Source organism: Castor canadensis, chromosome 4, assembly GCF_047511655.1.
Source record: "Castor canadensis chromosome 4, mCasCan1.hap1v2, whole genome shotgun sequence".
Classification (NCBI taxonomy): Eukaryota; Metazoa; Chordata; class Mammalia; order Rodentia; family Castoridae; genus Castor; species Castor canadensis.
In genome coordinates this window covers 97,015,666-97,034,340 of record NC_133389.1, presented here as the reverse complement: position 1 = coordinate 97,034,340, position 18,675 = coordinate 97,015,666, and the positions used below count along the sequence as shown (strand labels likewise).

General features: G+C 33.8%; 1 protein-coding gene across 6 annotated transcripts in view; it reads left to right on the top strand.

The window, feature by feature from the left end:
* The window catches only part of Lrp1b (LDL receptor related protein 1B), a 1,877,349-nt gene that overhangs the window by 903,380 nt on the left and 955,294 nt on the right, over nt 1–18,675 (top strand). For all 6 annotated transcript variants that reach the window (XR_012447185.1, XM_074070662.1, XM_074070660.1 and 3 more), the window contains one exon: nt 17,892–18,054. Coding sequence is in view for 5 of the 6 variants with exons in the window: in XM_074070662.1 (XP_073926763.1) it covers nt 17,892–18,054 (163 nt within the window). In the remaining variant the exon portion in view is untranslated. The remainder of the gene's footprint in view (nt 1–17,891; nt 18,055–18,675) is intronic.

Here is an 18,675-nt window from a genome sequence, read left to right as displayed (position 1 = left end):
TGATATGGTCCTACTATACCATTTACTAGCTATGTGACCCTACATAATTCATTTTAAAAGAACAGTGTCACAAATTCCTGGAATTCCAGATATAAACATATTTTCCTCTTCCATTTCCTTCCTTCCTTCTATTTCCTTATAATTTAAGGAGTGTGTGTGTGTGTGTGTGTGTGTGTGTGTGTGTGTGTGTGTTTGGTACTCATTCTCAGGTATTGCAGTTGTCAAAAAAGGTAGAACTTTGTACAGAAGCCCTATGATTTTCTAAGCACCTCCTAAAATTTAGAATGTTGATACCACAGACCTATTCAATATATTTTGCTTTGGTAGTGTGCTTTTCAAAAAACTTTTAGATTTTGGTTTCTCAGATACCATAACACTAGGAAGGAATTTGTTAGGAAGGATTCTGATGGTAATTGTGTCATTGGAGAATACAATCAGTAGTGACAAATTAATGAATTGACATTCTGGCTGATATGAGTCCTCAGGGAGTCTGATAAGCATTAAATAATTCCCCAAGTCTGATAATCCTTTGGTGAACAATGTAAATAGTGTTCCCAAAATCACAAACACAATGATTAGATCTTGAATACATGTATACCACTTAGATGCAGAAATTATTTTAGTCTGTCTTTAAAATATTTTATTATTTATTATATTAATAACATTTACTTAATAAAGTTATAGAAGTTCTTGATATTATTTTAATGTGAAGATTAATCAAGGTATTTTTAATCTCATTAAAGTATTCTTTGAGAAGAATCTATTGTTATATATTAAGTACAATTATTCAATTATATTAGTTTTACTTTAAAAATTAGGTTGTTATTTATTTGAAAACTTAATGCAGAGAAAGCCCTATCTACTACTGATTGACAATGTGTCTAATTTTTTTATATTTTAAACAAATCCATGTTTTAGAGCATGCTCTAGAGAATGTTGTTTGTTGGTCTTAGAAGCTTCACACACACTCAAAAATATTATTTCTATAATCTAATAGCCTCCTGTTTTATACTTTTAATTTGGGAAATACTATTATCCTTATTAAAAACCAACAAAAACCTTTATATAATTCCATGTAGCATAGTATTTTAACTCATATGAACTGGTAAGAGTAATTCAGTGTCTATATGAAATACCTCACTAGGCCTCAACACTTATTTTGTTTTTTGTATGTGAGTGGAAGATATTTTGAGAATTTGCTTGAAGTAGTGAGAGTGAGATTTAATTGAAATTATTATAAAGTCTCTAATTTCTCTTTAAAGAAGATTCATTGTTTCCAAAATAATTTTATGACATTGTTAAATCAGTACATTCTGTGCAGGGAAAAGGATTTCATGTCTTAGAATCAGAAAGTGCTTTAATAATACAGCATGTTTTTTAAATTGTTTGGAGAGATAAAAGAGAATTCAAGAATGTATTCTTGGAAATGACACCCAAAACAGCACAGATCTTCAGGAGGCACTGTTTCTGAGGCCTTCATTGGAACTATGTCAGAACCAAGAACCCAATACTGCTTCAGCTCCCCCTGAAGACTCTGGAAACTAGACATTGGACACATCTAAGAGTAAGAAGATTGTGAGAAAATCACTGTCATTTTTGCTGAAACTCACACTATCCCTTGTCACCCAGAGAGGTGAATAATGGACACTGAAACATTAAGCAAATGTCTTGTCTCCAGAAATTATACTCACCAGTTGGAGAAAATACAAGAAGATGAATTTACTCTCCATTAGCTCTTAAATTTCTGAATGCACACAAATGATTATAGAGACCCTTAGCAGCAAGTTTGTGTGGAAAAATAGTTTAAAAGCTTTCCAGACTCCTCAAATGAACGGGATAGAATGATGTTGAGAGAGCCAATTCAAAGTATCCAGAGCAATTGTTTTGATGTCCTTTTGTCTAGACACAGTCTATCATTTTTTCTTAATTGAAAATATGCTTTTATTTTACCAATGTAGGAAATGGTTGTTATTATGCTTTGTTCTCCTTTGAGACTCTTAGAAGTACTTCTTTCTTGCTGATATGGCTCCCTGGTGGAGAGGGAGAAAGGAGGAGGGAGGGAGGAAGATAAAGAGAGAGAAAATGAGAGAGAAAGTATGAGAAATGAGAGAGAGAAAGAGAGAGTATATGAACATGTTACCTCTTCACATTATTTTTATTCACACTAAGTCACAATATGGTTTTCATAATTTCATATCTTACATTGGACCTATCAATTTACTTTAAAATGAAAAAGTTCCCATATTTTCTCCCAAATACCCCCAATCAATTGTTTCTTCTTTTCAAACTATTTCAGGAACTCTTCAAGTATTTCATCTTCTTTCATAGCTATCAAAGAAAGGATCATGTCTGGAAGGAATAAAGATGGTATCATTGAATTCTACTGACATACAAATGCAGATTTTGGAAAATAAATTTTTATATTGTTCATCTTTTCTTATCTCAAAGAGAGTTATCTTGTTGTCGCTCCATTATTGAAAGGGAATCATTTTCTGTTGATTTTTTAAAATGCATTTTAAAAACTGAAGTAAAGCTTTCCTTCATCATTTTCTTTGCATTAGATGTAAGTTTTACTCTGTTCCACAGCTTTAAGGATTTGATTTGAAATAAAGTGTAACTGAGTAAATTAGAACTGTTACAAGTATCTTGTGCTTAAAGGATTGCATTATGATTATACTTACACAAAGTGCCATGGGGAATTATATCAGGGACTTGTATAATTTATGCAAAGATGTTTTTTGGTAAAATATATATCATAGAGACAAAGTGATTTTAATGGGTGGTTTGTGCATCTCAATTTTCCATTCCATTTTGTATGTTTAGCCAGTATACATGGGATGATATTCACAGAAAATTATATGGAGAATCAAGGCAATTATTTTGATGAACTCAAGCTCAATCATCTCCATTTTTCCTCTTGAATTTTACAATCGATTCAGTTTATGTATTGCATGTTAAACTATCACTAGATTTGGTTTTGATAACAAAACAAAAAGTTAAAAGTGTCAGGAGATGATTCTACCTGTACGTACAACAAATACTTAGAATTTTTCTACAAGAAACATTAAGATTAATAATATTTATATTTTAGCTTGTGTAGAGATCCAGTGATATTACTACATGAAAATCAACCTTTAAAATAGATGTTTTTCAACACAAGATAATACCTAAGATGAACATTGACCTATCATATCATGTATATATGTAATATCTTAACTCTTTTACAGATGAGTTATTTCAGAACTAACTTTTTTTTGGCTGTAGTGGGGCTTGAACTAAGGGCTTCATGCTTGATAAACAGGTGTTCTACCCTTGAGCTACAATCTGAGATCTTTTTCTTTAGTTATTTTTCAGAGTTAAGGGTTTTGTGTTTTTTGCCCTGGATGGCCTGAACTGTGATCCTTGTACCTCTGACTCTAACATGGCTGGAACCACATGTACATGCCACCATTCCCAGATTAATGGATGAGATGGGATCGTGGTATCTTTTTGCCTGGGTTGGACTTAAACCATGATCCTCATAATCTCCACCTCCCAAGTAGCTAGGACTACAGGTGTGTAGCACCACCCAGCCAGAAATAACTTTTAACAATTATTTTATTAATATATATGGATTTCAATGTGTGTTAAATTTTTATAGTTCTTCTTTCTTTATCTTAAAATATAAGTACACTTTTTTTACCGATGTTCCCTTGTGGAGTGCTTTGGAACAAATCCACAGAAAAGTAGTACCTCAATCTCCATTTGAACTAATCTTGGGCTGGGTGTGGGAAAGAAATATCTTGAAGTGGAGGACCATAAATTTGTCATTGCAAAACTATCCTAAATTCAGATTTTTCTTCCTGTCATTCCCCAGTTCAAAATGTCCTAATACCTTTCATGATGACTCAGTGTGACTTTTATTTAAAAAATCTCCACCCAGTTTAAATGAAGTAAATCATTTGGTGATTGCTTTGTGATTATTGGATTTGACTGCTAAAAAAAGCCAATCAAAAGGCATGTACTGATTTTTAATTTTTTTTTTTTGCAAAGCAGGCACTCTATCGTTTGAGTCATACCTCTAGTCCATTTTTCTCTGTTTATTTTGAAGATGGGATGTCATGAACTATTTGCTCTTACTGGCCTCAAACTGCAATCCTCCTTTTCTCAGTGTCTCAAGCAGTTGAGATTATGGATGTGAGTCACTGGCACCTTGGTCACTTATTAATTGGCATAATGTATATTTCAAAGAAACTAGTTTGATTGAAGTACCATTATGTAATTAAACTTGACAATAGAATAATATGAATCTCTAAAATATTTGTCAATAGTAGCATGACTGGGGAAGCAACCTACAAACATTTGGTCATTAAGTTTTGTGATTAAAATTTCTTTTATCAGATTTAATGTAACTGATAACATTCATCTACTTGAATAGATTTTTTATTATCAAGTCATTCCACTAAAATTATACTAGTCTTGTCTCTTCATTTATTATACATTAGAGATAGTAGCCAAGAAAAATACTTATTACCTTTTTCATTGTGATTCAGATTCTATACCTATAACTTGGGTAGGTTAAGCAACAATAAACTTAATTATAATAATATAATAACTATATATCGTAAATTTTGTATGATTACATATACAATATAAAGATGTAACAACAGAACTTCATCAAACTCTGTATCCAGGGACCAGAGTCAAAAGGTAATCTAAAATAATTTAATATGCATAAAAAGAAGTAGCAAAAGTAAACAGTCACCTCAAAAACAAAACCATGGACTTGTCAGTATATTCTTACTTTGGAGGAGATGAACAAGAGCAACAAAGTGTCACAATTCTGAGAGTCAAAATCTGGAGAAAATGATTTGCTGTAGGGGAGAGATAAGGAAGAAGGAATTTAGGAAATCAGGAGCAGTAAGTTAGGCTGTAGAACTAATATGAGGCAGTTGTAATGCATTAGTGGATGTGGTGCTGTTTCATCCTCAGAACATTTTGTCAGGACATTTTTCTGGTCTTTTCTGTCTTATTCCTTTGTATTCCCCGAAGCTCACTTGTACTGTAGTTCTTTTACACTGATATGTGGCACTACAGTTCCTCACATTATTGTCAATCACCACTAGCACTCATTCCCCCAAATTATTATCTGCCTAATTATGCTTTTCACATTATATAGTTAAGATCTTCTGTATTTATTTTCTTGGAAAATTTCAGCTTCTGGGAAAAAGCAAGGAACATATTGTATCTGATTGAAGAACAAAAGGTCTGTGACTTCATGACTCCTACACTAACTGATAGGGAGGTAAGAGCTCAAATTTTGGAAAAGAGGTTCTTGAACAACCACTTTTGTGTGTGTGTGTGTGTGTGTGTGTGTGTGTGTGGCAGTTTCCAGCCACAACTATTTACTGAGCTCTTGCCATGGGCTAAATAGCATTCTGGACCTTGATAATACAGCAGTGAAACAAATAAACAGGATTCCTGTTTATATAGATTTCTTCATATGGAGCTTATATTCCAAGTTGGGGAAATAAGTTAGAGAAATTGTGCAAATTGGTGACGATATGTCACGTGTGTTTGTGTGTTTGTACGTGCAGAGATGAGTGGACTTAATATCTACAGCTCCAGGGACTTTTCTGATAAACTGTTGTTGAAGCAGATACCCGAATGAACAGAGAGTGCAAGCTATGTGTACTTCAAAGGCTATTTTGTCTTGAAGATCAAATAAAAATATCTTAAGTGGGAAGCATTCCTTGCAAGGTCAAGGAAAAGAGAGGCAAAGTCTCTGGAATGCAGTGAGCAAGGAAAATACGAGACAACCAGGTGGTTTAGAAGCCATGTAGCCCAATTTAAAGATTTTGTGTTTTATATCAAGCATGGTAGGATGTCATTGGAGATCTTAAAGAGAGGAATGATAATTTGAAAAATGAAAATACAGATCAAAGATTGAGAATAAAGCCAGTTGTTCAAAACAAAAATTCGAATAGTATCCCACCGTACATCAGTTCCTTTTTGGCAAAATTTTACAGGAGAAATAATATATAGTGTCTTGATTTGAAATTGTGCTAAAGTGAGCAAATTCAGGTATTTGTAAAAGTGCAGATGATATACTCCTGATAGCATTTGCAAAGGAGAGTAAATGCCCATAATCTACCACTTTGTTGGAACCTTCCATCTCTGGCAATCCACTATAAGAGAACACTGTCAGGAATATTTTGGTGCTTTGAAAAGACTCTTATAATGTGTCTAGAAGGGAAGCGGAGAGACTCATTAAGAAGGTGTGGTAGCTGAGTGTGGTAATGATTGCCCATAATCTCAGCACTTGGAAGGTGAAGGTGATAGAATCTTATGTTCAAGATCAGCCTAAGCTACATCATGAAGCCCTGTTTCAAAACATTGAAAGCTAGGGATATGCTCAGTAGTGAAGTGCTTGCCAACCATATACAAAGGCTTGGGTTTGATAAACAGCAATTTAAGAGAAATAGCAAAACAAAAACAAAAGAAGAAGCTATTGTAGTGATCCTAAAAGAGAGAAGATCATATCTAAACAAGGGGAATAGCAGCAGATATAGGGAAAAGGATAATAATTTCAGGTGGAATAAGCCTTAAGATTTTCTTCTAGACTGGATATGGGGTAAATTAGGAGAGACAAACACAGAAGGAAGATTGAATACATTCAACTTATAAGTCAAACAAGTGGGTATTGTTTTCCTAAAGGGAAAAAAGATTCCTCTATGTTTTCTGCCTTAGAAAAAGGATGATCTTGATATCTTTTCTGAGTGAGTCTATCCATCATAGAAAATAAGATAGGCTTGATCTTATGTTAGAAGTAATTCAGAAAAGGTTAAAAGTGAATTGGAAGACTGGGCAAGATCACAGTCATCTATTGTTCTTCCTCACTAACAAAAAGCAAGAGCATCTAAGACCCAAAAAAGGTGGCAGTGCTGTCCCTCCATATCATTCTAGAAACATGTCCCTTGTCATTTTCCATTAAGTCACACAAAGTTTCTACGTAGATCATTGTGACTACTCATATTCAGATGTGTCTTAAATGCTCATTCTGATGACATTTCATTCATTCAGGAAACTGAATCAGAGCCTAGAAGGCGACAATCTTTCACTGGGTAAGGAGAGTTGAAAGGGCTCTATAATGAGCTACAGTATACCCTAACTAACCTTACCTCTTAATTACTGTATCAAACGGACAAAGCCTTTGACACACAAGTTGTTTAATACAGGCCAGGGATAAAGTAACTGGCCAGACTACATGCTTCCTGATGAAGATTATGGTGACATATGAAAATAAAATAAATGCAATTGTACCGTTGTATCAATCAGTGGTCATTTTTCAAATGTTATAGCAACTGAATATGATATGAAACCTACATATCAATTTCCCACTTAAGTCCTTGAAGAGACATAAATCGAGGAAAACTGAACAGGTTTTGACAATTTTACCAATCTTTTTTACAATTTTATCATTTTTTAAACATAACAAAGTGAAAGGTAATATTTGAGTGAAAATAAAAGCATCAAATTAAAATAGACATAATATACAATATGAACAAAAAACTGTATAGAAAGTATCCAGCTGACTTTTTGTGATATTTTCAAATTTCTGCTATCATTCTTGGCTCCTTTTCCAGAGCTAACTTATAACTTAGTTATGTCCTTGTAAATACAACCACTTATTCAATGTTGACTAAGAAAACACGTTAGATGTTGTCTATATGCCTTTACCACTGCTTTGGTGAGCGTTGACGCTCCCTTGCCTCCTTCCTGGAAATTGCAGGGTCTTGCTTCTCCCCTTTATTCATATAGCAACCAAAAAGGTAGTTTTTGAATGATACACAGTTATGTCACTTCCCTCCTTGAAACTGTCCCCAGAAAGTTTCCATTGAACACTGCAGATGTTTAAAAAAGTGTGTCATTACATTTTAAAACTGAAACTCCACTTAGAAATACATTAAATCACTTTCTTTGAATGTATTGTTCCAAAAATATTAAAAAGAAAAAGAGATAAGCAAAGTACGTAAGACAATTTTAGAACACAAAATACAGGGGATTGAATGATAAATGAATATGGTTTAATATTTCTCTGCTTTGCTAAATGGTGCAAGTGGGGTGCCAAGATTTAAAAAGAGAGAGAGAGAGAGAGACAGACTTAAAAATTAGAATCATAGAAACCCTGGGCACCTCTAAAGGTGGGGCTGATAATAAAAAGATTACATTTGAAGAATCTGTTGCTTCTAGGTTTTCTCCCTCACCCTCCACACTCAGACAACTGTTTATCCACTATTTCTGGAAACAATAAATGTCTGAAATAGTAAAAAGAAGCCCCATGACCATAACTGTGGAGCAATCTAGTACATATTGGCACAGGACAATGTAGGTAGCTTACCCAAAATAAAGGCAATAACAGCCATACACTGAATAGAATACTGATACATTTTTCACTTGGGAGAGCAATTTAGATTCTTTTATAGAATTAAGCAATAATAAATCATAACAAAAATTGTGCATGAAACAATTAACTCTAGGAAAAAACTGAAGATTTTTTATAGGATGAAGTATAATCATATTAAATTTTCTCACCTACCAAGAAAAATTTATATAGTCATAATTACATAAATATTAAATATCAATTTAACTAAATTTGAGATTGTAGGAGGATGGGGGAAAGAAAGTGTGAATATATGTGTGAAGAGTATGTGTGTGAAGAGGTGTAAGGAATAAAATCTTAGTCTTGTTGAGTAAAATTTAAATATATTATATATAAATTCAAACAATTTTAAAATAGTTTTAAAGTATTCATATTACATAGAATTATGGAAGTAAATCTGTATAACTGAACTAGCTAAAACAATTGGAAGAGAACAGAAAGGAATGGAGTTGATGGATATTACTATTGTATTTTATTTTATTTTTTATTATTGTTGTACTGGGGGTACTTGTGACATTTGCAAAAGTACTTATAATACATCATAGTTGGATTCATTCCCTCCATCATTCTGCTTTATCTCCCCTCCTCCCATTCCTGGAATAGTTTTAATATGTCTCATTTTTCCATTTTCATACATGAGTACATAATAGTTCCACTACATTCACCTTTCTTCACACTTTCCTTAAGTTTTTCCCCTCTCACTGATATTAACCCTCAGACAGGACCTATTTTACTTTCCTGGTCCCCATTTTTGAAAATAAAAAGGCAATTTTGTTTGTTTAAGATATCTCTACAGAGAAGACTCTTCTGTTTTATATCATAAGCCTTAATGCACATTTGCTGCATGATAGAAACAAAAATTGAATTTACAATATAATTAAGATAGACTGTACCATCTTACCATTGTTTGTATACGCATTCCTGTTTCTGCAGTGTCACCTCTTCTCATTTATTCACATTTTAGGTATGCTAAAGCTCCTCTCACCCTTTATCCTTATTTTTAGAATATGCCATTTCTCCTTGGTCAACTATACTTTCCAATTTCCACATGGCTAGCATCTTCTTCATATTCTCAGGTCCAAATATCAATCCTTTCAGGATGCCTTCCTTCTCTGACAGATCACTTTTTGTCATTTGTCTGTTTTAGTTTCTTTTAGTTTTAGTACTGACTCTATTCCTCTTTAGAACGGAACTATACAAAGGGACCCACACGTAGGTGGTACCAAATTTGTGCAGGAGTTTTAGCACAGCCCTGCACTGTTTAAAATAGAACAGAAATTCTTAAGAAAGGTTGTCATTAAATTAGTAAGGGAACATTTTTAAGCATTTATGGAATATTTTCTGTATTTTCAGCATTAAAGCCTCACAATGATATTCTAAGAGAACCAAAACAGTTATTGGTATAGGAACTAACTCTGTTTAAATATGTCTAAAACTTATATCCAAGTGTGAAAAAGCCGACAAAATCTCTCTTGACAGGGATTTGACAATATTATTAGCTGTCTATTGCTGCATAATAAATTACCTCAAAATTTAGTGACTTTAAAACAGCAAACATGTCATGTTAAATTTATGGTTGAGAAATTCACGAGTGGCTTGGCTAGGGAGTTGTGTCACAAACTGTCTTTAGAGGTTGTGTGATCAGGATGTCCATGACTCCGGGAATTCATTGCCTTCTTTGGGATTGAAGTTTGGCTTTCAAGCTCACTCTTGGGACTAGGAGCCCTTAGTTGCTTCTAACATTAACGTCTGCATAGGGCTGCTTGTTGATATTTTGTTTATTTAATATAAGGACAGTGACTTTTTTAAAAATCTGTTTTGAAGATTGTATTTTAGTAGTGTAAGTTACTTGTACAAAATAATGGGTTTCATTTTTACATTCTCAAAGCTGTACATAATGCACTTTGATGGTACTTATACACCCTATCACCTTCTTTCATGGACAATGAGTAGAGCGCTAGGCTGAACCAAATAGTACACAGCGTTCTCCTTGCTTTAGTATAATCACATTAACGACTTTTGATCCAGTGTAGCTATGGACACATTTTAGTTTGATACATAAAATTTTTTATAATTAAAAAAAATTAATTTAACATATGTAAAAGCTGGAAGATTTGAACAGAAATCTGTATCTTGGATTCCTTTGAAATAATGAAACATTTCTGAATGAAAACAAACTGGTAAGGTTTCCTTTTGAGGTAGGCATGTGCTTCCTAGCATTCATCTAGATTTGACACAGTCCTGTTTAACAAATTTTGACTATATGTATTTTTTTCTGACCCATGTAATTTTCTATTTCTGGCTGGTTGAAAGCGATAAAGCAAATAGAGAAGAAATAAAGTAGCAATATTCACCAATGTATAATTTCTAAAAAGTCAAAGACATGATTTATGCTATTGCATAATAAACATGCAGCAAAGGTGATAAGTGTAAACTTTAAGTATATATTTTCCATCTGATGAAAATTATTTGCAATTTACCATTGTACAAATTAGTAGCAAAATTCATAGAGGATGGAAATTCTTAGTCAATATGGAATTGCAAATCAATTAAAGGTTTGTTTCTCAGAAGAACTAACTAATCCTTGGATGAGCTTCTTGGACAATGGTCCAGAGGGACATTGAAATAACACATGTATATTCCTCTACCTTATTTTTTCTTAGCAAAATTTAACTTTTGTTCTTAATAATTTTGTGTCATGGACCACTCCCTTAAACACTTTAGTGGTATATTAGTTTACTAAAACAGTTATAACAAAATATCAATTGTGTCTCAAATAATAGAAATTTATTTTCTTATAGTTCTGGATACTGGAAAATCTAAGAGCAAAGTTCACACAGGATTGAACTCCTCCAGGTCCTCTGACCTTGGCTTAAGCCAACTTCCCTCTGTGTTCTCACAAAGCCTTGCATGTACACATGCATTTTTAGTGTCTCTGTATGTTTTAACCTTCTTCTTATAAGGACACTAGTCACATTTGAGTAGGAACAAACCTAGTGACCTCAGTTTAACTTAATCATCTCTTTAAAGACCTTATCTAAAAATCTAATTACATTTTGAGGTACTAGGAACTAGGGGAACAATGTAAATTTCAGGGAAGAAATAACTCATTCTATAACATCATGTGTTTATTTAGTTCTACATTCACCAATCCTGGTAATTAATTACTTGTTTTATAACATGTTAAAAAATATGATGCATCATTTTTAGCCAATTGTGAATTATCACAAATGTTCATTATTTTCTTTTGTTTTACTTTTCCCTTGTTCTTTCATTTTAATTAATGTCTATCTAATGTCTATTAGGTTGTTAAACCTAACAAGTAATTATCTTTTGAAAACACTGTTGTTTCTTATAATTATGTAATGCTTTACAAGTTTCAAGATACTTATAGTACTTTTTATTATTGTTTTACTATTTGCCAGTATTGATATTTAGATATTGTAATATTTCAAAAGGTGAGTGGTGAAAAATTTCAGATGTTGTGAAAACAAACAGAAAAGTTCTCAATGACTTTTAATGATTAACAAATTCTGAGTGTTCAAAATAAGAAACATTTGAAAGAGATAGCAAAATCTGGGTGACTATTGGTTAAAGAAAGAATAAACAGCAAGTAGAATTGTATAATAATAGGATACTATTTAATACTTTGCTCTGATAACAGTGAAACAATAGAGGACTTTCTAAAAGTTTAGATATATTTTAGAAATATCCTAAGGTGATTATAGTTGTCTTCGTTAATTTCCTATTAATTTTGCTATATTTTAACAAAATAAAATGAAATAGTGAACACGTTGTCTAGAAAAGTTATTTAACTCCTAAAATACTCATATCATTTCTAGAATTCTCAGAACAGAGAAATAATTCAGACTTTTACAAATCTTGATTTTCCAGGATGGTGAAAAGAAAAGCTTCTTGTGGTTTTGAAAATATTTACATATTTATTAAATTTAGGAAATCCATGTATCTTCTTATCATTTATCTATCATTTAACTATCTATGTATTTTCTATCTATTTATCAGTCATGTGTCTATCTAGCTAACCAGATATTATGTATCTATCATTTATCCGTTGATCTACCTATCTGTCTCCTTACCCACATAACTGATACAGGCATAAGGGAATTTGTTCCAGTTACAATAGAAATGAAACTGGAGCATAAAGTACAAACTTCACAGGCAAAGATTTAATTTGGGAAGGGAAGAAGTTTTAGGTTGAGGAGATGGGAACACTGTCCAACATATATCAGACTCCCCCAACCAAAGGTGGAGGTGGGGTCCTTATTAGTGCACAGGGGTTGAGGGAGTGGGCCAAAATGGAGGTGGGGGAAGGTTTGCTGGTCTTAGTCATGGCTTCAGAAAGTGTTTTCTTTGTTTGGTCTACATCTGAGCCTTGAGGAATAGGTAATCAGATTATCCCAGAAGTGGTTGCATTCTTTCTACTGGTGTCCCATCCTAGCTTTATGATAAGGATGAGCTATTGTAGCTGCTAAGAGAATACATAAGATGGGTGTGGAAGGAAACACACTTTATGCTGATTTAAGAACTCAGGAGTTTGTCTTCTGTCCTTTTGTAGAATTTCCAACAGTCTTATTCTAGTGCTTATCTATTCTTAGAAACCTTGTGGCTTTATAGAAAAGCATCATAACCTTTTCTTGTATACCTAGATTTTGATGACAATAATTTTGGGGTAGAATGAGGTAAAGCAAGACTTTTAATGGATGACAGCTGCTGAATTAAGGCTTTGGGCTTACTCCTGCCTTTGTCCTGTAGTGGTATCATATCTACTATCTGTCAGAGTGGGAAAAAGATGTAAAACCTTTTCTTAGTCATTATAAGGGTCACAGTGGATACTTTCATAGTAAATGACAAGTTAGCTAGAGAAATGTAAAGAATTATATTCAATCAAGTGTTCTGTGATTTGGGAATCACAGAAATGAAAATACAAAAACCCAGGAAAATTTGTGTGCTTCATTCTGGACCCCTTTGTAGAAATACAATTGGGTAAAAAGAGATTGTGTCATGGCAATAGACAAGAGGGAATCCAGCAAAACTGTCTCTTCAGATTCTTGTTGGACCCTCTTTGTGTTATTTCTTCGTCCCAGAGAGGAATAAGCATCTTATGAACTATGAGAGAAAATGGGTTGGAGAATTTCAGCATGACCAGCATCTCCACAGAAAGATAGGGGAAGGTTATGGTAATATTTGCAAGTTTTATGACTTCCTTTGGGGAAAAGGATGTCTAGTTTTTATGTTTTACATTGGAGAGAAGATTCTAGTTTTTATGAGTCATTTTGGTGAGGAAAAAAGAGGCAGTAGAGATAACAAGGCAAAAGAAATTCAGAGAGACTTTGCTTCTGAGGAGTTCCAATTTTTACTGGAAAAAAGCACTGATAAATACCTAGTTTCTTGCATCTGGCAGGAAAAAACTAAGCAAGATGTAAAAGATGTAGCCAAAATAATAGCAAAGTTTATTGTGAAAGAAATTTAGTATAGCAGGATGAAAGTAGTGAGAAACATTTCCTGCCACCATGCAGGAAATGGGAGCAGATACTCCAAATGGTAGCCCCAATCTCTTATTCTTATACTGGAGAGCTTGGGGGAATATATGGGTCAAAGTGGTCTGGGTGGCTGAGATGGCTGTTCAGATAAGGAGAGGGTCATCCTGGCCCACCCAAAGCACAGGAACAATAGGGATGCTTTAGAACTTCCTTCTACAGGACATGATATTTTTCTACCCATCTGAGGAGCCTGGGAGCTTGTTAAGACCACAAAGAGAAAAGTAGAACCAAGTAGCTCCTTTATGTCTTTTATGTCTATGTGTTCCTATAACTTAGCATCTAAAAGGAGATGTAAATGCTACAATGTACCCACACCCAGCACAAAAATAAATTTTAAAAAAAGGAGATCAGATGGGTCTAGGTTTTGGGGGCTTTCAGTTTTTAGTTCCTCATTCCAATATCTGAGTCTGGCCCTTTAAATATTTATTAAAGTAGTATAATTGCCTTATCCCTTCATCTATCTATCCTGTTTCACAATCTCCTTTAGATAAAAGCACACTACACTTTAAGGTGTCATTTTTCTGAGCACTAACTTTACCTGTATCTGTGTACTTAATGTTTTGCTTGCTTGAAGTCTATGTCTAATTGCCTAAACTCACCAATCTTAATACAAATCACATTAAAGACAGACAGAAACTTCAACTATAAGAAAAAGAAATAAAACCAATACCCCACAAGTACTGTTCGGCTAATTGGGCTCTTTTAATGAGACCTCACTGATTCAAACTTGAATGGTTACTCACAATAACCATTGTTTCAGTGGCGTACAATCTTTCTGAAATGAGGAAGAGTTGAAGGAAGGTGTGAATGCTGTCAAAAGGCTCTTTAGTCTGAAATCACAACTGCATGCACTAAAGTCACTGCATGCTCAGCATGAGGAATGGATCATTGAATGGACTCTGGCACATGCTGTATCTGAACCCAAGGTATTTGAAATGGCATTTGAAACAGTAGGTGCTGAGCTCTCGCAGATACCATAAACCAATAGACTCGATATCAAAACAAAACATAATTTTCCGGATTTCTGGAGAAAGGGAAATAATTCAAACTTGAAGAAATCCTGGGTACTGAGCTGTTGGGAAAAGAAACTTCTTGCAGTTTGGGAAACATTTAAATGTTTATGGTTTCATAAAATCTGTAAACTCCAGGAGTGAAGCTATAACTGATGGCTTAAAACTGAATTGAATGATTTGTTATATCAGTTTTCTGCTTACCCTTTTAGGAAATGATAGAAATTCCCACAAAGTTGTTACTTTCTCTTTTTCTGGACAATATACCATTATGAAGGATAATGTCTATGTTAGACTCTCTGTTAAGACAACATCACTCACAGCGGCAGCATAGTACTGAGGAAGTATTTTGAGGCATAGTATGGGAAACTAATCAGTTTAGGCTCTGATTGCAGAAGGAAACACTTAGAGGAGAAGATAAAACAAACAAACAACAACAAAAACAAACAAACAAAAACCTTTCCTGTATCTATCTTCATTTCTCTACCTGGGACAATGCAAATTTGAATAAGGAAAGATTAACAAAAGAAAAGCATACAGATTTATTTAAGAGAAGGGATATTGGGGAGACTTTTAAGAAATGAAGATCTGAAGAAATGGTTAAACCTGAATGTTTCTATCCTAGGTTTGATGAAAAAAATCTAGGAAAAACATGATAAGGTATAGGTTTGAGCTAAGGATAGTAAATGGGGAATTATAGTAAGGGCTGCTTAGTCACATTCTCCTCAGTATCCCTCTGTCCTCACAATTAAGGATAGTCCTTCCTCCTGGAATGGGGATAACATCTCTCACAGGAGGGTCTCATGACATGCTTCAAGGGAGAATAGGGAGATCAGAATGCCCTTGAACTACCTGCTGTTTCTCAAATTCCCTCAACTTAAAATAATATGCTGGGGTGTTATATTTTGAAACAGCACATTCTGAACCATCTTACTCTGATTTATCAATTAATCACAGATCTATACTAAGTCCAAGTAATGAAATATGAAATCTATAACAGCTCTTCCTTATCTGTGGTTTTGTCAATGACAATGGTGCAGTCTGTGATCAGAAGACTTCCAAATTCCTTGTGTTCCACATGGAAGAATCTCTAGCAGGTCATGTGGGTATGAATGGAGTTTATTAAAAGTTAGGGAAGAGGATTAAAAAGGGAGCATGGTGGGTCTAGATGGAAGCCGGAAGCAGAGAGAGCTTGCTTCTGCTCTCCAGGTGCTTTAAAACTTATGATAACTTATAGGAAGAACCTGGTGACTCCCAAGCAATAATTAATAAGTAGGGAGGGGCACAGGTAGTCTCAGGGCTAGGTGAAAGCAGTCGGAGATGTCTTTGAGATAGGGCATGGTCAATCTGAAATGCAATATTAAGTCATGTATTTTTTATGAGTCATAAACTTTCCCTAACTCTACCTGCCTCAATTTTGCTTTCTGCAGTTTCAGTGGTCAACTAGGTCAGTAGAATGCAATAGTATACTTTGAGAGATAGAGAAAGGGTGACCTAATTATCTCATAACCTTTATTACAGTATATTTTAATTATCTGATTATATTGCTCATTTTATCTGATTTATAAATAAATCTCATTCACAATAGGTATGTATGTATGGGAAAATATAGTATACTTAGACATTGGTATTATTTGGTTTTATCCACTGGGGCCCTTGGATTTTATCTCCTATGGATAAGGAGGGACTACTGTAATTTTTCAAAAGTTAAAATCATAGAACTGTCATAAAAATTTAGAATTTATATGGTTTAGAAATGTATCTATGGCAGCATTATTTAAGAAACCAGACCAGTAATGATAATCTAAAAGCTTTAAATAGAATTGGGTTTTCATAAATATTTTAAAGAAAAAATAATGTTTAAATTAGACTTATACCCTAGGTATAAAAATATATAATGCCTCATAGTGTAATAAAAACATAACCTTTGAGATTATTCTACCAGATAATTGCTTACAAATTAACATGCAATTTCAGTGCACTGATCTGATCAAAATGTTTGAATTAATCTTAGATACATTCTTCTGGAGGTGTATTATCCATAATAGCCATAAGATACTCATGTCATTTGAATTTAAATTTAAATCAATTAAAATGGAATGGACTTAAAGATTCAGTTTCCCTGTCATATTAGTCATTTCTTAAATGCTCACTAGATGCATTTGGGTTTGCTATGTTATTGTACAGCATAGATATGAATACTTCCATCATTACAGAAAGCACTATTTATTGAACAACACACTTCATAGAATGAGTCAATCCTTGACTAGGCCTTTTTTAACAATGCCTAACATGCAGCTGAAAGAACCTGTGACCTTCGCTTTACTTTATTGCTTTGTTTCCATGTTTTGAACTCTTTTTGTAAGCAAAAGGATACTACAGCTCTCTTTTTCTACCTTGTTCACCACCTCCCTCATACCACACATCACCCCCCTCCTTTTCTTTTTATTGGTTTTGTTTTTTTGTCAATAGAACAGGATCTAAGAACAAAGGCTTGCTTTCAGTTCATGAAAGATAGTACCTACAGATTTTAGCTATATCATTGAATTGAACCTGTTACATTCATTGGATTGAATGAATTATGTTGGACAAATGCAAAATGTAAGAGAAAGATTATGTTCAAAGTCTTTTCATTAGGATTTAGAAATTCTTTGTCCATTTGTCTAGGTCATCCTCAGTCTTCAGATAGCAAGGAGAAAAGTATGAAGAAGTAGTTATTGTTTTCCTTCATAAACTCATGTTACTATGGCATAGCAAGAGATTTTTCTGTAAGATTTGTAAAAATGCCTATAATTTGGAAGTGTCCTACGTAATGGCTTGGACAAGCATATGTACTGTTTGGTTTATGATGTTAGATATTTACCTGTGACTAAATAATTTTGTTTATGTGTTTTTCAGATGTGGAACAAATGGCGATTGACTGGCTCACCAGAAATCTCTATTTTGTGGACCATGTCAGTGACCGGATCTTTGTTTGTAATTACAATGGGTCTCTGTGTATCACCCTGATTGATCTGGAGCTTCATAATCCTAAAGCAATAGCAGTAGATCCAATAGCAGGGTAAGAAATTTTTCTTTATCATGCCTGGTCTGCAAAATAAGACTGCACACTCAAAATTTTAAAAGAAAATTATTGGGTTTAGCACCTGCCTTGCAGAAGGAAAAAGGCTATGATTCTCTATTCAGAAGCTGGGGAATATCAGCTTCTTAACAGATGTATATCGTAGACTATCCTAAGACACAAACAACGTTCCACTCTCCTAAGAAGTGCTTTTGTGTTCACCAGAGGAGTGTCAGGATAGATCCATGTTAAAGACAATACAGAAAAAATTCCTTTACTTAACAAACATACTTGTATTATTAGAGGTTGAGGCACAAAAAACGGTATAGAGTCCCACGAATTCGCTTTTTTCACCAGTCGTATTGGGCAAAGATACTCGGAAATGAATCCCATAGTATACTACTTTACTTGGCAAAGTGGTTTTTGAAGAGGTTATTGTAGTGAAAACCAAAAATATTTGAAAACTGAAATTTTCTCCTTGTTATTGTTTGAAGTCCTCAGGCAGTTCAGGCTGAAATGTCTGATGGAACATATCCTAAACTGCCATAAGCCTCCATTCAATAAATGGGAAAATATTTACTGAAGAAACAGCTGTCATCCATATGTGGACTTTTGTCACTC